The 23286-nt window shown below is 45.6% G+C and overlaps 1 protein-coding gene across 1 annotated transcript in view; it reads left to right on the plus strand.

Moving 5' to 3' along the window:
* Positions 1–23286, plus strand: part of COL27A1 (collagen type XXVII alpha 1 chain) — a 242848-nt gene that overhangs the window by 69663 nt on the left and 149899 nt on the right. Inside the window, exons 9-12 of the mRNA XM_083424399.1 lie at positions 709–762; positions 4291–4335; positions 9246–9299; positions 13031–13075. Of these exons, the coding sequence (XP_083280525.1) occupies positions 709–762; positions 4291–4335; positions 9246–9299; positions 13031–13075 (198 nt within the window). The remainder of the gene's footprint in view (positions 1–708; positions 763–4290; positions 4336–9245; positions 9300–13030; positions 13076–23286) is intronic.

The following is a 23286-nucleotide window of genomic DNA, read 5'->3' on the forward strand; positions in this document are numbered from 1 at the left end:
CATCCGCAGTCTGGGGCTTTGCAGGTGCTCTTCCACTGAGCTACAGCTCTTCCCCAAATGGGGCGGGCCAACTAGAACCCTAAAAGAAGCACCCCATGCTGCAACGTTTTGTTGCATGTCCCACTGCTTTCTTTATAATGTGTCAGATGTTATTTTCTGTTCATTTTGATCTACCTGCATCTTCAAAATGGCGGTGGGGGGGAAGACGCTACTTGTGGTGAGAACATGAAGAGAATGTTGGATTCTGTGAAGCAAATGCTAGCTTAGTTAGTCTAGGAATGGGGAAATTGTGGCTCTCCAGATGCTGTTGGACTACAACTCCCATAATCCTTGACTGTTGGTCATTGTTGGCTGGGGCTGATGGGAGTCCAATAACACCTTGAAGGCCTCAGGTTCTCCCTGGTGTAACCATATGCAAGCTCTGAGCTTCTCTGTGCTTCTTTTGTGGATGGGTTCCATATGTGCTCCTGATGCTCTTTCTGTCAGATGGATCAAAGTTCATGCACTGGGTCTACTGTGAACCTGTTGTCCCTATCAGCATGGCATCCACCATGTTGAGAAAGATGAATTATTATTATTATTATTATTATTATTATTATTATTATTATTACTACTACTACTACTACTACTACTGTTATGCAGGTCATGAAGCCAGATTTAATTCTTCCCATTCCCTGCCCTGCTGCCCTTTCCTCTCTTTTTTTACAGGGTGAACGAGGATCTGACGGGAACCCAGGTGCCAAAGGTTATCCTGGCAGGCAGGTGCAGTAAATCTTACCGTGCTGTGTACAGCATAGGGGTTTGGTGGGCAGGCAGGTAGATGGCTACGGTGTCCCACAATTAATAAGGGATTCAGTCCCAGCTACAATGTGTTTGCATGCCAGTATTGTGATTAGGTAATTTTAGACTCTGGACCACTCAGGGGGGTTCCCCCTTTGTAGGCCACGGTGCGAAATGCATGGTCCTCGAGATGTTGCTGGACTCCAGGTCAGTCAGCCCAGGCAAGCATGCCTAGTGGTCAGGGATGTTGGGAATTGTAGCCTAGCTAAGGCTGGGGGAGAATTTGATTCAATTGGCATTGAAAGGTAAACCAACATAATTTGCACTTTCTGAAACTATATACAAGCTGAAGCACTTTTCTGAATTTTGCAATGCGGTCCCCCAGCAAAGTAATGTGCACACAAATGCATATACTGGATAAAAAATAATAATATGGAAATAACATGCAAACATGTATTATTATTTTTTAATATTGTCTTGCAAAAAAGTGTATATGAGGAGAAATGCTGAGAGCTCCCATCATCTCTGGCCACAGGGTTGAAGGCCACAGGTTCTCCTATCCCTGAGTTAGAGGCCACAGGAGTTTTTAGTACATGTACGCCGTGCAGTCTTCTGCATGATCTGCTTGTTTCAGTGGAGGAAAGCATATGCATGGCTCTCCTCTCCGTGCAAAGGAACGGGACAGGTCATGCGCACAAATGGCTCAGCATGTGCCAGAGTGCATGCAGCACTCTGGACTGCCCCCACCCACATCTTTCCCACTATGCACGCCTGTTGTTGCTGTGTCTAAAATAATAATAATTGCTGGGTGAAATGTGGTGTGAAGGGCAGCTGTGTTGTGTATGTGTGTGTGCTTATGGAAGGGAGATGTTATATAGCTGCACCTTCTCTCTTTGAGGCAATGCAGTTGTTGAAGAAGCTGCAGAAACCAAAGTTATCTCTTGGAGGCAACTATAAAAGGAGCATCAAAGGCTTGGCCTGCACTGAACCCTAGCTGTATGCCAGCCTATGTTGCTGAAAAGGGTATGCAAGCTTTTAACTGACGCTGGTCATTCTGAATGGGCAGGAGATTGTGGAATTGACTTTCAGATTCATACCTGACACAGTGCAGTCACCATCAATCAACTGTTTTCTTTCTTTGCTATTAATAGAGAAATCCTGGCATGTGTCACAAGACTCTTTGTTGTTTTGGCCCGTTGTACGTTCCTGTAAATAATAATACTAAATATAAATAAGTAAGCAAGCAATGTGCCACAATGTCCACTTATCCCTGCATGGCTCAACAAACTTTTCAAAAAGTTTATTCAAGACACAGCAATAGAGGCCATGAGACACCAGGAATGCTTTCTCCCTGTAAGTTTCCAGCTTTCCCATTTGTTTGATGAAACGTTCTGTCTAAGCCAAAGGTTTGTGTGCTTTTTTCACCAACAGAAGCTTATTCAAAGGGGGGAAGGTGCAGAATAGCCCTGTTTCTTATCCTCTGGGACCAATATAGTACAGCTGCCCACACTAACCTCTTCAGTCTCAGTTATGTTTACTTTCCTTATTCGGTGCTTTCATTACTTCTTCTTTTGGCAAGTTTTGGTTTTGCATCGCAGTGGAAAAGTTGGAAGCTTTGGCTTCTTTTTGGTTCAGGCGTCGGAGGCAAAGTTGTTAACTTTGGCCTGATGGCAGAAGCATACAAACAAACATTTTGACAGTGGGATCTGGGTTTATCTTTCAGAGCTTCCTGAATTGGAGGTGATGGAAGTTGGAGGTGGAAGGAGATCGTTCAATTTCATTTAGTCTGGCAACTGGCATAGAGTAAATAACCATGGAAGTTTATTATAGGAATGGGAGAGAAATCTGTTTCACTTTGCATTTTAGTACAAGCTCACCTAATTTATACCCCCTAAGCCCATGAGCAACTGAAACAGAGCTGTCCTTTGTAATTCACATGTGTCTGAACTTTGTGACACAGCTTGCCACAAAAAAATAAAAATGTGCATATGAGGGGAAATGGGGCACAAAAGTACTTGCAGTAGTGATGCTAACATGAAATAATGCATAAAATAAGGGAATGGCTAGCAGAAATGTGCCTCTTGCACAAAAGAATATCCACACACCGATGCAAAACTTAAGGATGGAAGAATAAGAGGAGGAGCAGTTGAAATTAATACATTTTTTCCTATTCCCTAGTCTCAAATAGGAATATTTTATTTCAACAGTGAGAATGGATGAGCTTTACATTTCCAGACAAATAGTCCTTAACCCTTATTCATCTTGCCAGGTTTTTTTATTTACCCCTTGCAATGATGCAGAATTTGAGATTCTCGTAAGTTTCTAGTCCTGATGAGTTCTGCACGTCAAACTACATGGTAGCATGTAGTATTCAGCTATGCCTTTGTTTCATCTTTATTGGTTGCAGGTATGGGTGGATAGATGGATGGACATTGTTGGGAAGAGGAGGCTTATTCCCTTTCTCTCCAGCTCCAACTGGGACTAAAATCCCCCTTTGAAACATGCCAACCAGTCTAGTGGTCAGGGGTAATGGGAGCCACCTCTAGAGGGCATGTTCACAACCCCAGCCGCCCTGTAGCCTATCCAATAAAAGGACATCAGTTAAAAGCCATTGAAAATTAGAGGTTTTTAAAGCCTTTCAAAGCCTCCCATTAGGGGAGTCCAAAACATCTGGTGGGCACCAGGTTAGGGAAGGTGGGTGTAGGGCAGCAACACACAGGTCTCTGGTTTCACAATTCTAAGCTTGATACCACCCAACACCTCCCCTGTGACAAGTCCTTTGTGAAGGCAGGCAGCCTCCTCCATTGCCTTTCCCACAGCAGCTGGTTTCCAGAAGTCTCCTGCTTCTGAACCTGCATGCTCAGTTTTTCTATCAGAGCTAAGCGTTGGCCATGGCTTAACTTGCCTCTGTTTACCATCAATATCACATTCCTGTAATTAGGAAAACCTCTGCACTCTCATCCCCACCCCCCAAAAAAACTAATTTGACAGAGCACGGTTGAAAGTTGCTGGCCTGGGATTTAAGCCTGGCTTTCCATTACCTTGTGATAAATGGAGCTGATAGCTCCTTGATATATTAGCACTGAGGTCAACCTGTAGCCTGTACATGTGCGTGAGCAACTTACTACAATCTGATATCAACCAGCCTTTGCTTTTCCCTTCTTGCATTCAGTCCACTCCTCTGTTGCAGCTGAGCTGCTCTGGAATGGAGTAGAATTAACTATGAGTTCTGTTTTAAAATGTGAATGCTTGCAGAGCCATCTCCCTGTAACAATTAGGGCATTTGTTTCCGGAGGCTTATTGTGATGATGATAATTCTTCCCCTCTGAATTCCTTCCTAGCTATCTCTTGGACTGCCTCCTAAATTGCAAAGAGAAGCCTCTGCTTTGGAACTGTTTGCAGATGTTTGTGTGTGTGTGTGTTTGTGTATTTTAAAAAAGTTCTAACATGTCCACATTTATCTGTCTTCCTTGCTTTGCTTTGCTTTGTTTTTCCCTTCTTGTGTTTCAGGGTTTACCTGGACCTATAGGAGAACCTGGTCCAAAAGGCAGCCGGGTAAGTGAGAGAGAGCCTTGTTTATACATTTCCACTGACATGGACGAGGAGGGAACCAGTAGGCAGAGGTGACTGGGGCCCACTTGGACCAGTAGGGTGAAAGGCAAATGAGCCAGCAGTAGGTGAAGCCGGAGCCAACAGATTCTGGTGTCCTCCCCCACCCCTGCCGCCCCGTGGTCCTCCTCCCTGCCCTGCTGAGCTCTGCACTGAGCCTAAGGAAGAGAAGGAAGCTGACAACCAGCACTCTTCTTTGAACTGACTGTAAGTTGGAAGGCAAGCAGGTGAGAAGAGGCTGAAGCACACCTGTTTGCCCTAATGGACCAGCCTTCACTTGCTCCTATAACTTCTGGAAACAGTGAAGAACAGCTGCTAAGGAACCCCTGACAGCAAAGTGGCCCACTGCACTTCTAAGACCAGCAGTCCTGGCATGAATGGGAGTAAAGCACACATGTAAACAGGGAGCATAGGTCATTGCCAGGCTATAGGGCTCTGGGTTTTAAATCCCTGGGCCAATGAGACTTGCTGTCCTGGAATGAGGAGCAGCTGGAACTGATCTGCTTGCCCTGGCTCCTGCCTGCCAGCAGCTGCTGCAAAAGGAAGCAGTCCAAGGCTTGCTGCCAGGTTTGTGTGGAGCAGTGGGTCTGTGTCTCAGCAGTAAACGTTACCTTCTCCCTGAACCAGCCTTGCCTGTCCTATTGCCTGGGGACCTATTGCTTCCAAGTGTCCATGAACTGCTGTAAGCCTGCTTGTTGGCTATCAGTATCTTCCCAGTCATTCTGCCCTGGTACATGTTGGGGGCTGAGCCAGGCCCAGCCTCCCTTGCAGCTGTCCTGCCCTTGGCTTACTGTCCTTAGGTTTTGCAGGAGTTGCCCATGGCTGAGCAACAGCTCCTGGGCAGGCTGGAATTCAATAGCCGTGGATTCACTGGGTGGGTGGGTGCGTGCGTGTGTGCAGGAAGGAAGGTCTCAGCAGATGCCTCTCTTCCACTCTTCCTTGCTCTGCCTCATCAACTCTTGCCTGCTGTCTTTGGCAACAACAAATCCTCAAGCTGCATGTAACTGACGTGCGGAAGAAGCTGGGGGATGCCTGTTGGGTTCGGCCTGTAGCTAAGCTCCAAGATGAGATGCTAGAAATGCTGAGGTTAGGCTCTGTGGTGGAACCACAACCCCTGCCCTGTAAGTGGAAAACAATATTCTGCTGCCTGAGGCAGAGGACAAGACGGCATGGCTTCTTCCCTCTCTACTCAATGTACAGAAGCAGGCTGGACTGGTGGCTGAATGAGAGTTCAGCACTGGTGGGTGGGATAGGAGCTTACATTGCATCTGAAGCAGAAGACTAGTTTAGGGCCCCAGGTCAGGCCCTGTGGCAAGCCCCGCTACAGCCAGGGAACTCTCGCTGCTGTCTCCTAGCATCTGTCACCTGAGGCGGCTGCCTCACTTTGCCTCCTGCCCTGAAGCAAAGAGGAAAGTACTGCCCACCCTGCTTCCCTACTGAGTTAGTTTACTACTTATAGGGAGGGTGTGTCTCCCACCACATAGACAAACATTCAAAAGGCTCAAAACAAACCACCAAAACAATGCAAAATGCATAGATTGGGGGAGAAAACCAATCACAGTTTAAGACAACCTTAAAAAGCCTGCACAAAAATGACAGAAACTACCCAGCACAAAACTAAGTCACATTATAAATACAGTGGTGCCTCGCAAGACGAAAAGAATCCGTTCCATGAGTCTCTTCGTCTAGCAGTTTTTTCGTCTTGCGAAGCAAGCCCATTAGCGGATTAGCGCTATTAGCGGTTTAGCGGCTATTAGCGGCTATTAAAGGCTTAAGGGATTAGCGGATTAGCTGCTAAAAGGCTATTAGCAGCTTAGTGCCTTAGAAAAAGGGGGTGGGGAGCGAAAAAAACCCCCCAGGAATCGCAAGACATTTTCGTCTTGCAAAGCAAGCCCATAGCAAATTCGTCCTGCGAAGCACCTCCAAAACGGAAAACCCTTTCATCTAGCGGGTTTTCCGTCTTGCGAGGCATTCGTCTTGCGGGGCACCATTGTACTATATTTCAGCCTAATTTAAATTCACCCATTAAAAGCAGCAGGGAAGAAGTGGGATTTCTAGACCCATTTAAAACTGTGAGGGAGAAGAGCTTGCTTAATGCCCAGTGGAACTGATTGCTGCAATTGCAGGTCAAGACCCATTTTCATGAGCCTGTCAGCCTGATTGTCCTCACAGGCGAGCACCTGAGCGGGGTCTGTGAAGAAGATTGTAAAGCAGAGGAGGGGATCCTCTGGCCCAGGAGACAGGATGTGGCTCTCCAGCTCTTTCTGAACTCTTGGAACTCTTCTCTGTCCACAGCACTTGCCAGCCCTGCAAAGGGACAGAGCCAGGATTGGGGGGGGGGGCTTTGTCAGGGGGAACAGAACCTCAGTTTGCTATGTATTTTTATCAATTTTTTTATTTAGGGTGTGTGTACGTGCCCCTCCATGCCCCCTCACCCAGGTACACCCATGGCCCTACATCACACCTGCCTTGAGTATCTTTGGTGTAATTGAACTGCTGGCATGTGGCCCTTGGAAGGTTGTCCAGAAGTGAATGTGGCCCTTGGCACAAGAAGGTTTATCACCCCTGCCTCAAAGTACGGGCTGTTTGGCCTAAGTGAAGGCGGTCCTGCATATTCTCTCCTTTCGCTTTGTTAGGTTTATAAGATCCAATCTTTAGATGTTGATTAGACAGATTCAGTGGCCTGGTGCAAGGGTGGAGAATTGTTTTCAGCTCAACTGCTGCATACCAGTGGTGGGTGGGAGCAGAGGAAAAGGTAGGTGGATCAACAGGTGCAATTTTTACCTTTAGTGCAGGCTACATTTCAGGTGTGCAAAAACCAGGTATTTCTACCTGCACGGCACCCGCACAGCTCCATCGCCTGTCCGAGCATGCAAAGGACATGAGCAAGTCTCAAAGATGCCATCAGGTCAGCAAAGCACTTGAACAGACAGCACAGGGCACGGCCCAGGGAGAGTCCAGAGGGCCATGGAGAGGACTGGAGGGCCACATTTGGCCCCCGGGCCTGAGACCCAGTACCTTGGTTTATCAGGATAACGAAATGGAACTTTCATGTTCATAGGCAGTCTACCCCTGACTGCAGTTGCTGCGGTAGCAAACAACCTGGGGAAGTCTTGGTCCCCTGTTTGGGTTAGGTGGACTTTTGGTCTAATCCTGAAGGGCTCTTCTAGTGCCAGAGCTTAGCTGTGTAAGGTGGGAGCCACTCGAGGGACCAAATTTTGACACCTCTGCTTCTAACAGTGAACCAGCATCTTCAACCCACATGCAAAGGCCAACACTTCTGATGCACAGTAGTGCTTTGTGTCCTCACTTGGGCTGGCTCGTCCTGAGTATTCACTTATGAGAAGCTTCTGCCTCTTTTCCATTCCACCCTCCTCTTCTTCACTTTTATTGGAAAGAAGCAGAGCTCCGGTTAACTGCCTCCTACTCTCCACTGCAATTCTAAATCAACATGATGCTCTGAGCCAATAAATCCATCTCCCTGGTTGTCATGTGCTCTTTTTCCTTGTGAGCAGTAAATGCTACCAGCTGGCTCTCATCACCGGGAAAATTGCAAGCGATAAACAAAGGTTGACCCCATCAGTGGTTTTCATTCTTGTACAAGGGAAGAAGGTGGGGGAAGGGGCTGATCAGCTGTTTAATATCCTGTAATGACAGGCTGCTCTACAACACAGCCTATCCCCCAGCTGTTCTTAAAAAAAAAGTCTGATGGAGATAACAAACACATTTCCATCCTCAAAGTGTGAGGGGGCATTGTCATTTTAGTAGTTAGTTTCTGAAAGAGAGAGCCAGATGGGCGGGGTATGTGTATATATATATATATATATATATTTAGTTGGATGAATGAGAGTTAATTGGGTATGGAGAGAACATTAGACATAGGATGGAAGAGCCTCTGGGTTTCCAGGGTTCCATATGCCATTGTGAAGTACATCTACCTGCAGTACAAAAAAGGCATTTAACCCTCAAACTCAAGGATGTGGGTGAGCCCTATGGGAAAGGGCCATAGCTCAGTGTTAAGATACCTGCTTTGCACTCAGAATGTCACAGGTTCCATTCCTGGTAGGGTGGGAATGTCCCCTGTCTGATGCCCTGGAGAGCTTCAAGAATCCTTGCAGATGATAAACTGCTAGACAGGCTAGTGGTCTGACCTGGTACAAGGCAGCTTTATATAGAATCATTGAATCATAGAATTGTAGATTGGAAGTGACCACAATTGTCACCTAGTCCAACCCCCTGCAATGCAGGAATCTTTTGCCGAACACAGGGCTCGAACCCTTAACCTTGAGCTTAAGAGTCTCATGCTCTAATGACTCAGCTACCCCAGCATTTCTCCACATGTTGGTGCTCCAAATCGCATCATCCCAGACCATTTGACATGCTGGCTGTGGCTGATGGGAAACCCAACAACTTATAGAGGGCTACAGATCTTCCCCATCCCTGCTGTATTCTCCCTTGGTTCCTGAAGGTCTTAGTTATTTCCTCCCTGGTGGGGTTGTGACACAAAATGCCAGCAGCAGAAACTTTTGCACACACACATAGCTAACCTGGATCGAAGCTCCATTTCTCCCAGGTCCACCCTGAGCCAGCCCAGGTAAGGCCCTAGCTGGCTGGCGCCTTCCTTCCTGGAGTCCTCATGGTCCCTGGTGTGAGGGTATGTGCCCTTGGACTACATCGTGGAAGCCAGCACCATGCAGTCCATGGGCATATACACTTGCCCCAAGGTTTATTTCATCACGGCTTCCCTGGACCAGCGCTGGAAGATGCTTTACTTGTTCCCAAGGGACAGGACTTGACCCCAGCCCACCGCATCAGAGGAGACAAAATGCTCTTTGTTTTTTCCTTTCCCTCCATAGGGGTACATTGGACTGCCAGGATTATTTGGGCTGCCCGGTGCTGACGGAGAACGAGTGAGTTTTTGCCTTCTTTGTGCCAAAACTGCTGTCTGTCTTGTCTTTCTCATGTTGTCCACGCCGCTGCCTGTCTTGGTGGCTGCCTTGATCTTCTCTCTTCTTTGACAGATGCACATGTTGCTTTGCCTGCCAGCCCAAGACATTTTTCTGCATGAAGCACAACATGCTTGTGCCCCAGAAGTCAAGGTCCATCGTGCCCCAAAACAGCCACATTCTTGTGGCATTTGAAAATCCCATAAATGCTTCTTCCTTTATCTGGCATTTTATAATACTAATTTAACCTATTTTATTTTATTTCATACTGTGTTTTATGCTTTTAAAGTATAATAAGTCACTTAGAGGCCTTTTATGTAGCAAGTGCTAATTAATTAATAATGGTCACATTAATTCATATTTTATTATGATTACTATTTATTGTTGCAATTATTCAATTAATTTATTATGGGTGGCATTCAACTAACTTTTATTCGGAGCAAACCAAATGGAATTAATGGACTTAACTTATTCATGGCCATTAATTTCCGTGGGTGTACTCTGAGTAAAAGTTGAATACTACCCTATTGATTTATAATTAAGTGTATTTTTTATGTTTCTAAAGTTTTGTAAGTAGCTTAGAGTCTTTTTACATAGAAAGCCACTTATAAATTGAATAAATAATAATAGATAATAATTATTTATTATATGATTTATTATAATATTATTATGGATCTGATTTATTATCAAACAGTTTTATTATTCATTTATTTCCCATTTATTATTGAATAAACAACCCTTTCATGTCATTTAGAATCAGCTGACTGAGACGGTTGTCTCCCTTAGCCTAATGGAAGGGTTCACCCTGGTATCTTCTACTGTCGGCCTCCCCTAGCATTTCATCCAATGTTTTCTCCACTATAAAGAAAGTGAGGAAGAGCCAATTATAAACTGCTCTGTGATCCCCGGATGAAGAGCAATATAAAAATTTAGTGGATAATAATAATACTAAAAGGCAACCAAACCAGAGCCAGGAAATGTTACTCCTTAGAACCTTATTTCCTATTGTTCACTGAAATGCACAGTGTGTGTGTGTGTGTGTGTGTGTGTGTTGGAGGTGGGGATATTTTATTTTAATTTATTGATGAGGAATAAATTTGATAATGGTGGCTTCTGTTTCCATCCTATAAACCCCACAGACATCCAGCACAGTTGTGAACTCCTCACTGTGGCCAAATTCTGCCCAAAGTAAGATGTGCTGCCAGCACTGATCACGTGATCAGCACTGGTGCTAAGTCCCATTGGGACTGGCTGTACTATGGAGTTCCCCATCAGAAACTTCCTAGTGCAGCCAATCCCTTGCTCACGATGGAGATTTCTTTGCAGCCCAGTTTGAATACAAGCTGGACTGCAAAGGGAAACCTCCCCCAAAGAATCAGTAACACATTTGGGGTGCCCTTCTAAGTATTTTTTCCCTTGATTGTGGGTTTGACAGCTTCATAGTGTGTGAGTGGGGCAGCGGGGGAAGGGGTCTGCCGGGAGGAGTGGTCCATACCTTGCCATGTTTTGCCACCCCACCCTGAATTTTGCCCCCACCCCTAAAATTCAGTGGGGAGGTTCACCCTCCCTTGCCCCACACCCACCCCATTTGAAAGTGAAGGAGACGGGTGCTGTATGGAACAAGGAAATGTTATGGTTACCAAGTATAAACATGGTGCGGTGTATCACTTCTTTTCAAAACGTGGTGAGCCAGTCCTGCCACCAGATTTCTTCCCTTCCATCACCCCTCCTGGCTTATTTTTCCAAAGAAGGCTCTCCTTTCCCACCCTGGCCCTCTGTGTTTAACCCTTCTTCAAAGGAGCAGAAAGGGTCTGTACCTGGGCTAGCCCACCTTTGAGGCAGGTAAGGCCATTGCCTCATAGCAGCAGGTTCTGGATAACTAGGGAAGGCAGCCAGTCCAGCTTGCTCCTCCTCCACTGCACACCCACTGTTTGTGAGTGCACTGCTGCTGCCAGGTGTGCAGCAGCAGCAGAGGAGGTGGTGGACTGGGGAGCAGCATTTTCTGGTTTGCCTCTAGTGGCAAAATGCTCAGGGCCAACCTTGGTCTGTAGCCCTTTTGTCCTGCCCCCCTTACAACAGCCCTATGAGGTACCTTATCCAGTTACCGTTACAGTATATAGATTTCCTATCTGCCTTTCATCATGAGGTCCAGGGCAAAATGCAATATTAAAGTTAGTCAAAGCAAATTGCAGTTAAAAGATTTGGGCACACACACACACACACACGTGCCAGTGGTTCTCAGGCTTTTTTCTCTGGGCCACTTTCAGAATAAAAATTTGCTTGCACCATACCAACTTCTTTATTGATAAGAAATACCGTATTTTTTGCTCTGTAAGACTCACTTTTTCCCTCCTAAAAAGTAAGGGGAAATGTGTGTGAGTCTTAAGGAGCGAATGCAGGCTGCGCAGCTGTCCCAGAAGCCAGAACAGCAAGAGGGATCGCTGCTTTCACTGCGCAGCGATCCCTCTTGTTGTTCTGGCTTCTGAGATTCAGATTTTTCTTTTCTTGTTTTCCTCTTCCAAAAACTAGGTGCATCTTATGGTCTGGTGTGTCTTATAGAGCGAAAAATACGGTACATTGGAAAACAAAAAGAAACAACTCCTAGCTGTGCTTGAGTTATAGGTAAAGGTAAAGACTTTATTTATAACACAGACCACAACTGCTTTATGATATGATCACGGGGCAGCCAGAAAGTATCAACAAGGCAGCTAGATAAGAACGTGAATCATTCCCAAAATAGAATATTGTTTGCCCTTGAATCTTCCTGCCACACTTGCCATTGTCTCCTGCCACACCCTTTGAGAACTACTGATATATCAGGTCTCAAAGGCCAGTGTAAAGATGAGTCCAGTCTGCATACGACAAAAACTACATTGTACAAGGGAAATGCCATAATCCAGACGCACCTGTGTGAGGAGAGAATTCCACATCTTAGGGATGCCGCAGAGAAGGCCTTCTCCTGGGCCTTCCCCACCTGTAAGCTTCCAAGGGCAGTGGAACTAACAAGAGGGTCTCCACTGCCTATCTTAACACCTGAGGTGGGGGAGGGGGCTGTAGGGAAGGAGGTGGTTAGTGCCTGGCCCAAGGCTCAAGGCCAGACAGGGATATTGAACCTGGGTCTCGCCCGTCTTAGAATTAATAGCTCTTCCCCATCAGCACTGTGCCCATATTCCCAAATGAAGCCCTTTTCTTCCTGCACCCCATCCATTTCGTTGGCAAAACCTAGAGGACTCTATTGAGAAGGCAGATTCTGGAAAAGTGTGTGTGTGCCGTCTGCATGGATGCGGGGGAATTTGGAGCCGCTGATCTAATGCTTCTGTGTGTCACCAAATAGGAAACATAAACAGAGTTTCTTGAGCAAGTCTTGGCTTCGGCTTTCGTTTGGTTCCAGACCGGTAGCTTAATTATTCCTTCTGCTAAGCTATGCCTCAGTTTCCTTGCCCTGGGTGTGTGTGTGTGTCTTTCCTCAGCCTAAGTGATGATCCTCTTCCTCCACATTTGCTTGCTTTTGCAGCTGACAGCCAGCGGCTGACAATTTGGCCCATAATAATCCTGCAGTTGTTTCTGTTTTTTTTTTTTAAAAAAATATTGTATAAAAAAATCCCCTTTCTCTTTTGATTTGGACTTTGTGTCTCCTTCTGACTTCCACCAGATGTTAATACTTTTTCTCCCCACCCCCTTTGCTTGTTTTCTAGGGAATCCCCGGAGTTCCTGGGAAGAGGGGCAAGATGGGTAGGCCGGTAAAGTTTTTCTTCGTCTACTATGCAGACTTTGTTTTAAACAGTTTAAAAATGGGAGGGGGGGGCGGTGGAGGTGGGAATCTCAGACAGAATGTGTGTGTTTTTTTGCAGGGAGGGAACAGTTGGTTGTGTGTCATGTTGTTTAATGGGGCTGGGAATTGAAGTCTTGTTTGGTTTTATAAAGGGCATGTCCATATTTTCCAAATGGGGCTCTGCTGCACCAAACCTTGTTCTGCCCTGAGTCAGCCCCCACCTACAACCAGCCCAGGGGGTTAGGCATCCTCTCTGTTTCCTCCTCCTCCTTAGCCTGCGTTGCTCCTTGTAGAGGAGGATGGGAACAAAACTAGGATTAAGCTTCCTTCATGTTTTCAGCCCCATTCTCTCAAGAGCAGCAGAAGGTGCTGGAGGCAAAACCAGAGCTCTATATTCAGCAGGAGGAAGTGAATTTAGCTTGAATTAAAGATCTTACTTCAGCAAGATCCATGGCCTGTTTTTCGATCCCCAGCTTTCTGTGGAGTTGATTATATTCTTGGTCCTGTATATTCTTGTTGTTGGGTGAACAAGTACAGAAGGTTTTGTTTTATTTTCTTTATGTTCTGTGAGTTTGGTTTAAAATAGTTTGATGAACTGTTTGATATCCTAAATTTTTGTAAATCACTTTGAGGCAGGGTTTTTTTTTGGGGGGGAGGGGGTAGAAGGGATGAATAATTGCCAAAGATGATGATGATGATGATTGGAGCTACATAGAAATAATTGGGAGCGCAGCTAGAGCATAGTCCTGAATTTTCTTTTGCAGAGTGGCATGTGTCATATGTCATATGATCAGAGATTTTTCCCCAGCCAGAATTCTCTGGAACTCAGTTCCGGCACCTCTCAGGTGGGCGCCATTGCCATTCTAAGAGAACGAGGGAGGTGTTCATAGTGAGTTCCAGCACTTCTTTTTCTAGAAAAACAGCACTGCATATAATTGACAGGTGGGAATTTGAGAAATTCTACACAATCCTACTGTCTCAGTGCATTTTTCTCTTCCCTTTTTAATTTAAAACCCCCCACGAACCATTGGTTGTGTTGTCCACCCATAACTTTTCCTGTCTCTGTTTCCACATAGCCCAATTTTTAAAAAATGGGTTTCCAGCCCCGTAAAGTGCCTTCCTCTATAAAACACTTGGAGAGTGAACAATGTATTTTTTCTCCCTCCTCTTACTTCTTCCCTCCTTGTCCTGTTTTGCAGCCCTGCTTCCTTGCACAACTGCAGGTGTCCACATGCTTAATCATCTATAGCAGAGGTGGGGAACCTCAGACCTGGGGGACAAATGTGACCTCCAAGCACCTCTATGTGGCCCTTGTGATTATCCACAGCGCCACCCCATCTCCCCAGGCCAAACTCCCCACTGGTCACGCTGTGTACTGGCACTAAGTACTTTTGCCCAGCTGGAATATGTGCTTAAATTCTGGTATTGCCTCTTGCCTGTCTGGATGGATTTGTGAGCAGGGTGTAGAAACAAAACTGTGGTAAGAGGTGAAGTTAGCATTTGCTTCTCCGCCCCTTTTTTCCTCTGGCTCCGCCCACCACTAGCATGTGTCCCCTGGAAGGTTTCCCAGAAGTGAATGGGGCCCTCAGGCCGATAAAGGGTTACCTACCTCTGTTCAATGAAAAAGAAAGGATCCACAGGGGTGGGGTGGGAAAGGAAAATAACAGCATCTGCCAAAGTTAATGACAACTGGTTACATCAGAGGCGAACACAACTGTAAAAGAAAAGAAAAGAAAGATTGGAGAAAATCTCTGACTCAAGAGTAACTAAACAAGGCAACGGTTGTTAGGTAAGGGGGTCTGGTCAGAGTTTTTGAAACAGTTTTACATACAGTGTGCCTGCACACTCAATCTGTTCCAGCTGTTGTTTTGACTTGTGCAATCTTCCATTGAAAAACACCATCTCCACCCCCCCACTTTTTAACAGCATTTGTTTTTATTTTCATAAATGGAGTTGTATTTTCCCTCTGGGGGATGGTGGGATTTCTTTTGCAAATATATATTCACGCTGAAGTCAGGATTTTCATTCTCTTCCTCCTCCTCCTCCTCCTCCTCGGTTAATAAAACCACCCACAATTACTATCTAAAGCCATAACATGGAATTAAAGTAATCCATGACAAATAATTTAAATTAATCTTAAATTTGCTTGACCTTGCATAATTTCAACAGAAAGCCTGCTATGAAAATGCAGTCATGCATTTTGGATTTTGTGTGCTAATTGTCCCTCCTGGATCAAGCTTAGCAGGAAACACCCCCATCCCCCAATGTAGCAGAATGTAGCAGAAGCTAGATTCTCTTAGCACTGATTGGCCAGTACCTATGCCAGCCATGAATGCCATCTTCCTGCTTCTTGAATCTGCAATTGGACCATAAAACAAACAAACAAAATCCCAGTGAAAAAACAACAACCAAGTGGAAAACCGTGCCAGGTGTTTGGTGGTGGTAGAGAAAAGAGATGGTAGAAGTAATAAAACAAAAGATTTTGAGGAATGGTCATAGCTCAGTGATAGAGCATCTGCTTGCACACAGAAAGATCCTAGGCTCAGTCTTTGGCATCTCCAGTTGTTGTTTAGTCATTTAGTTGTGTCCGACTCTTCGTGACCCCATGGACCAGAGCATGCCAGGCACTCCTGTCTTCCACTGCCTCCCGCAGTTTGGTCAAACTCAAGCTGGTAGCTTTGAGAACACTGTCCAACCAGCATCTCCAGTTAGATGGCTCTAAAAAGGATTAAACAAATACACTTAAGACAAGGCTATCAGTGACTGCCAACCATGATGGCAGGCTATGTTCTTCATTGTTGGAGGCAATATGCCTCTGAATACCAGTTGCCTAGAACTGCAGATGGGGAGAGGTATTACTGTGCTCAGGTCCTGCTTACAGATTTCCCATTGGTGCATCTGCTTGGCCAGTGAGGTAACAAGATGCTGGACTAAGTGGGCCTTTGGCCTGATCCAGCAGCCAGGCTCTCCTGTTCTTAAACTGGGCACCGAGTCAATCTCCTGTTACCTCGCCTCTGTGTTTCATCTGCAGCAGGATACATCACTGTCCTCAGTGCAACTCCTTCTAGGGATGATTTCTTCCATGTCAGCTTATCAGCGTTTTCTCCCTGTGACGGATCTCTTGAAACATCTCTCTCTTTCTCTGGAGCAATGTATACACAAGCAGAGGGAAGGATCTAAAGCCAGATGTTTATACGTCCCTGCTCTTGATTGCTGTAAAATCTCAATAGATGGAGCAGCGGGCTCTTTGTTTGCTCTATTGTACAATTGGGCCTCCTGGAATGATGTAAGAATGTAAAAAGATTAAAATAGACGTGCTGGACGTGAGTCAGAGGTTGAAACTTTTCCAGGGCAGTTCAGCTCAGTGGGGACATGAGGGGAACATGATGACTCGGTCTTGGAAACAGGACTTTGATGAGGCTTCCCTCGCCCCCGCCCCCACCCCACCCCCCTGTCTCGTCCTCTGCAGTTTCCCAGTGCAACAGAACTGCAGCAGATAGGAGGAATGTGTGGGCAAAGGAATAATTCCTGGGTGAGGGCAGAAGCAGCATGTGAATGGGAATCTTGTTTATCCTGCTCTTCGATGTGCAGTGGGAAATCCTGGGTGATTTTTAGCAGTTTTTTTCTGAGATGCCTCTGGATTCTTAGCGTGTCATTGTAAAAAACCACCACCATCCCATTGTCACCAGCAACTGGAGACAAGTCATTAAAAAAAATCATGTTCAAAAAAGAAGTGGAGAGATGCAAAAGCCAACATAGGCAGCACTCAGTCCTTCGGCAGAAGCACTGAAGGCCCCAAAATGACAAACACATTAGATGACTTCTCCCATACTTCTGTCTCTACCAGCTGTAACTCATAGAATCACAGAATTGTGGGGTTTGAAGAGACCCTGAGGGTCATCTAGCCCAACCTCCTGCAATGCAGGAATCTCAGCTAAAGCATGCCTGACAGATGGCCACCCAACCTCTGCTTAAAACCTCTAATAAAGGAGAGCCCACCCCCTTCTGAGGGAGCCCGTTCCACTTTCAAACTCAGTGGTAGGGAATCTCCCTTGTAGGCAGGAGGTCCCATGTTCAGGCCCTGGTGTCTCCAGGGTAGACCTGGGAACAGCTCCTGCCTATAATCTTGGGGTTCTGTTACCAGTATTGCCAGTGTGGGAAATTTGCGCTAGATGGACCAGTGGCATGACAGAACAAGGAAGATTCCAGTGTTCCTCTTGCCACACTTGTGACCATTATAAGTGTGTGGGATTTATTAGACTTAAGGTTCTCCGTAGGGTGACCATGTATCATCAATTTAGTCTTCTATTTGAAGATGTACTTTTACTTGAAGGGATGTCTGGTCCAAGCCCAGTTTAAAGACAAACAGCTCCAATAAGTATCAGGGGCTTTTCAGTTTAAAGAAATGGTGAATAGGAAGAAACATGATATATATCTTTAAAATTATGCAATCTGTGGAGAAAGTGTATGGGGAAAGGTTTTTCACACTTTCTCGCTCTCATAATATTCAGACTCAAGGTCATCCAGTGATGCTCAGGACAAACAAAAGAAAGTACTTCTTCACGCAGTTCGTAGTTAAGTGGCAGAATTCACTCCCACAAGATGTGGCAGTGGCCACCAACTTGGATGGATTTAAAAGTAGTAGGCAAATTTGTGGATGGCATGAGTAGCAACGGCTTCTAGCCATTATGGCTAGGTTCTACCTCCAGGTTTGTAGCCGATTATGGGAGTTGCTGGGAATCACAGGTAGGGAAGAATGCTGTTTCATCTGGCTGGCCACTGTGAAAACAAGCATCTGGCTGGACTAGATGGGCCTTTGGCCTGATCCAGCAGCTCTTCTGACGTTCTTAACGAGGGAGAGCAGGAGGGGCCTTGAAGTTGCTCATCTGGTAGAGAGCACCTGCATAGCAGACTGAGAAGGCATACAGATCACCTGGTCACAGTCTTTTCCACTAGGTTAACAGAGACCGTATTTCTATTTTTAAACTTGCATATAGCTATATAAATTAGCGTATGCAGATATTGTGCAAATCACTGTCTTCTTTGATCCTCTGCTTTGTGGTGATGGGTTTCTGCTTCTTTTTGGGGTGGGGACAAATGCACATATGGTTACTCTTGTCCCATGTGGATGGACAACAAAACAGTTTTGAGGACTCCTCACTTCAATAAGCTTTGCATCGTACCCATTAGTACGAGGATGCCAACCTGAATGGCTAGATCCCATGAGATCTGAGGCAAAGAGAGCCTAGTCATTCCTCTCTTGTGGACTGGCTTTGGGAACATTGATGATGAAAATGTGCGGAACCCAAGGCCCAGGGGCCTAATGCACCCTCTGGGCCTCTCTATCTGATCTCAGGGCACAGGCCCTCCCTTGCCACAACCTCTCCCATGGTGTGTGCGTGTGCGTGCATGTGCATGCATGTATTCATGACTCACATGTAGAGATGTGAGAAGGCAGTGATTTCCGCTTTGGCCTGTCTTTGTCACAATCTACACGGTTTCTGTTCTCTTCTGTTCTACAATATGAAGGAGACATCAAAGCAAATGTAAACATACCCTGCTTCCACCATTAATTGTGTATCATTTGCAGATTAAAACAATAGCAATGTGGACGGATCCCAATTTTATTCCTTTGACTTGATTGCTTTTCCTGATTACATATGAGCACAGGAAGTGCAGCAATTTCTTCATCCTTTTCCACCAGCATTCTCTGACAATCCCTCCTCGTGTGTCATTTCCTATATGTGTAGGAAAACTCTTCCCCAATCCTGTGCCAATTCCATAGGGATTTCTCTAAACAACAGGACTGTGCACCAGCAACCCTTAGCTGGGGGTAACAGGAGCAATCATGAGCTTGCTAAGTTATATCATGGATGTAATAATGGAACACACCTGTGGCCATATAAACAAATAATTAAAAAGGTGAATTGGGAGGAAATGGTCCTGAAATCTTCATGTCTTTAGCTTGGGGAAAACAAAAACTGCAGCAACAAACAAAACCAATCTCCTGTCATTTCTTTTCAACTTCTGAAAAGTTTTTTTTTGGGGGGGGGGCTTTGTTTATACTTAAGCAGTTCAAGTCTCTTCTAGCCTAGCTGCAGGGAATCTTTTTTTAGCCCCCAAGGCCACATTCCGTTAGAAGGAATCTTCTGAGAGCTGCATTTCAGTGGGGAGAGAGGCAAAAGTGGGTGGGGCAATTGATGTGAACCTTAAGTGTGTACAGTAGGCTGCATTCATAAATTAATTCATATGAAAGTCAGAGGCTTCTTCTGCACAGCTACCCGGACATCTCCCCATCCAGGCATGCAGGAGGCATTATCATTCAAGAATGCATTCCAGCCAGGCAAAAGTCCTTAAGGAAGGATTTCACAGGGGGAGTCCTGAGAAGTTTTGTTGGAGAATTCTGATGGAAATGGAAATAGGAGCAGATATTGCTAACCTCTACTTATTTATCCTATGTTCAGAATGGAAATTAATCCATTGACTACAACCAGTATTCATTGTTGTTGTTGCTTTCAGTCAACAAATGACATGTTGTTGATCATGTTTCCCCCATGTTTGCACTGTGCTTCCTTTGCAGTGAGATGAATGGGGTGGAATAATGTAATGGTGATGTAATTGATGCAATTAATTCATTTCCAGTCAAATGGATAAATGCAAATTAATAGCATTAAAATTGATTAATTACATGTTATGGAGTTTTGACACACTGGAGAGCAAGATGGATAAGGTAGTTTTTGGCAGAATATGAACTGCAGTGAGAGAGAAGCAATGCTGCTTGCGGCAAACACAGGGCAGAACGGAAAACGATGGCTTCTTATACCTCTAGTCCTGAGGGCCACATAGAGGGGGCCTGAGAGGTGTCCCACTGCTGCTTCAGCCCTCTAATGGCTCTGATAATGGAAGCTTTTATTTTGGACAAAGTGAAAAAGCATAACTATTGCAACTTTCACCTTCAATGGAGAAAAAGGCAACCACCCTTACTACCTCATGAGCACGGGGGCAATGAGTGTGGTCATGCTCATTAATTTCAGTGAGCCTACTCTGAGTATGACTAGCATGGATACAGCCTATAATATAAAAGGAAAATATATGGGGAGGGGAAGCATGTCCTTCGTTATAAATTGTCCTTGCTGAGAGGAAGGTTTTTTTTAAAGTTTATTTTATTCATTTTTACTTTTATATCCCAGCTTTCCTTCAAGAAGTTTGAGGTAGTGTATGTCGCCCCCCCCCCCCCCAATTCTCCATTTTACCCTCACAAGAATCCTGTGAAGCAGGTGAGGCTGAGAAAAGAAAAGAAAACTGGCCCAGGTCATCCACTGACCTTCATGGTTGAGTTGGCATTCGAATTCTGGTCTCCCAGGCCCTCCTCTGACAATCCAACCATTATATGGGAAGTTTTTAACGACTGATGTTTTAATGTATTTTTAATCTCTGTTGGAAGCCGCCCAGAGTGGCTGGGGAAACCAGAGGCAGGGTACAAATAATAAATTATCATCATCATCATCATCATCATATCACCACTGGCTTTCTATACAATTACAAAACTCAATGAGCTTTAAAAAGTGAAAGAGATGTGACAGATAATCATATTGAGGTGGGAGTGGGGGCTGTGAATTGATCCTGAATGTGGCCACTGTTGGTTTCAGCCCAGGCAAAAACTCCTTTGAGCTTCTGCACTACTTCAAAACTCCTATCTGGCTGTGCCCTATTCCACCCTGACTTCCCCAATCCACTCTGGCAAGGGGAAAGAGGCTTCTTCTACTCAAAGAGCAGCCTGCCAAGAAGGATGCAGCCAACATAAGCTTTAGGGGCTGGTTGTTTATTTTATTCATTCTCCCTCTATCTCCCCCACACTAAATATGTGCATTAAATGAATCCTGAACTTGATTTCTCTCCCTCCCTCCCACTTTGTTAAAAAATTGTTTGATTTGCAAATTATGCGCCCTTGGGGAGCATCTACTGGGCACCGGCTCACCTGGCTGGAGCCAGCTGGCAGGCACCGCCTTTCTCAGACAAGACCAGAGGGTTGGGTGGCTCGAGGAGCGGCAGGATTGAGCCAAAAGGAAAATAAAAATCCTAGTTTTGGAGAAGGAGCCAAACGGCTGGAAGGATTGCCAGGACTATTTGAGGCTCCTGCCAGCTAACTCTCCTTTACTTTAGCGGAGAAAAGAGTTTTACAGAACCTGAGTAGCTGGGGCTCTGCCGCATAATTGTTTTAGTGGAAGGTGATAGTTCGCTTTGTTGTCATTTGTACGGTGGTTTTGCACTGGACACATGGGATCCATGTCACAAATTGTGATCATCCGCTCTCCCCCTTGCTTTCAATGCAAGGCAGACAGTATTTTTCATGGCTTATCTATGGCCATTGTTCTAGGAAGCTCAGGAGGAGTCTTCACAGGGGCAGTCAACCTTTGATTATCACATAGTGGAGAAATAATAATAATAATAATAATAATAATAATAATAATAATAATAATAATAATAGTATACCCCACCCATCTGGCTGCGTTGCCCTAGCCACTCTGAGCAGCTTCCAACACGTATAAAAATATAATAAAACATCAAACATTAAAAAACCCTAATACAGGGCTGCCTTCAGATGTCTTCTAAAAGTTGTGTAATGATTTATCTCCTTGATACCTGATTCGAGGGCATTCCACAGGGCGGGTGCCACTGCCGAGAAGCCCCTCTGCCTGGTTCCCTGAAACTTCACTTCTCGCAGTGAGTGAACCACCTTCGTGCTGGACCTCAGTTTCTGGGCTGAGCGGTGGTGGTGGAGCTGCTCCTTCAGATATACAGGACCAAGGACGTTATGACTTTAAAGGTCAGCACTCAGCAGCCACTCCCAGTCACCAGTCTAGCTGCCACATTCTGGATTAGTTGTAGTTTCCAAGTCACCCTCAAAGATGGCCCCATGTAGAGCACATTGCAGTAGTCCAAGTGGGAGATAACCAGGGCATGCACCACTCTGGTGAGACAGTGCACAGGCAGGTAGGGTCTCAGCTGGCATACCAAATAGCACAGGTAGACAGCTGCCCTGGACACAGAACTGACCTGCATAGCTGTGAGTCCCCATTCAGGACCAGGGAGTCCTCCACACCCACCCACCCCCTGCCCCCCATAAATAGTACTTCTGTCTTGGCAGGATTCGATCCGTTAACCACCATCCATCCTCTAACTGCCTCCAGACACATAGGACATTCACCACATTCACTGGTTCTGATTTAAAGGAGGTAGTGCTAGGTATCATCCACATTCTGGTGAACACTCAGCCCCAACCCCCCTGATGATCTCTCCCTGCAGCTTCATATAAATGTTTAAAAGCACATGAGAAAGGACAGAGCCCTGAGGCACTTCACAACTGAGTGCTCAGGGGTCCAAACACTCACCCTGCAACATGGGACACGGCCCAGGAGGATGGAGCAGAACCACTGCATAACTACTGCCCTCAACTCCCAACCCACCTACATGGTGCAGAAAGATACCATAGTTTATGGTATCAAAAGCCACTGAGAGATCCAGCAGAACCAGGAAACAGCTTTCACCTCTTTCCCTACCCTGTTGAAAATCATCGACCAGCGCGACCAAAGCAGTTTCAGTCCCAAGATGGGGGCTGAATCCCAATTGGAAGGGATGCAAATGGTCTGCATCCTCCAGATGGAGTTGTTCATTGACTACCTGCTTAATCACCTTGTGCAGGAATGGAATATTTGATACTAGGCAATAACTGACCATAATGGTCGGGTCCAAATATGTTTGTTAAAAGATGAGTTTAATAACTGCTATTTTAAGTGGATCTGGGAAACACAGAGCTCAATGCCCAGCCCAGCCTGGCTTGCTTTTATGAGCTAGGATAGGCAAGGATCAAGGAGACAGGTAGTTGGTTTCACTCGTCTAAGCAGCCTCTCCACATCCTCAGAGGTAACAGGTTGAAACTGATCCCATTGAACCTGACTAGACGGAGCTCTGGCACTTTCCCACCATGGCCTTCCTACCATGGTGGAGTCTACCACTTTCCAAATTTTATCTGCCTTTTTTATTTTTTTGCAAAATCATTACAGGAGATCTTGGATTCCTCACCAGGTTGTTGAAGGTTGTTCTGTTAGACTAAAAAACACCCGAAAGAGTCTCCATGTGCTCTTTTCCACAGATGCAATAGAGGCAGCAAAAAAGGTC

This window comes from Podarcis tiliguerta (genome assembly GCF_965153285.1).
Source record: "Podarcis tiliguerta genome assembly, chromosome: Z".
Classification (NCBI taxonomy): domain Eukaryota; kingdom Metazoa; phylum Chordata; class Lepidosauria; order Squamata; family Lacertidae; genus Podarcis; species Podarcis tiliguerta.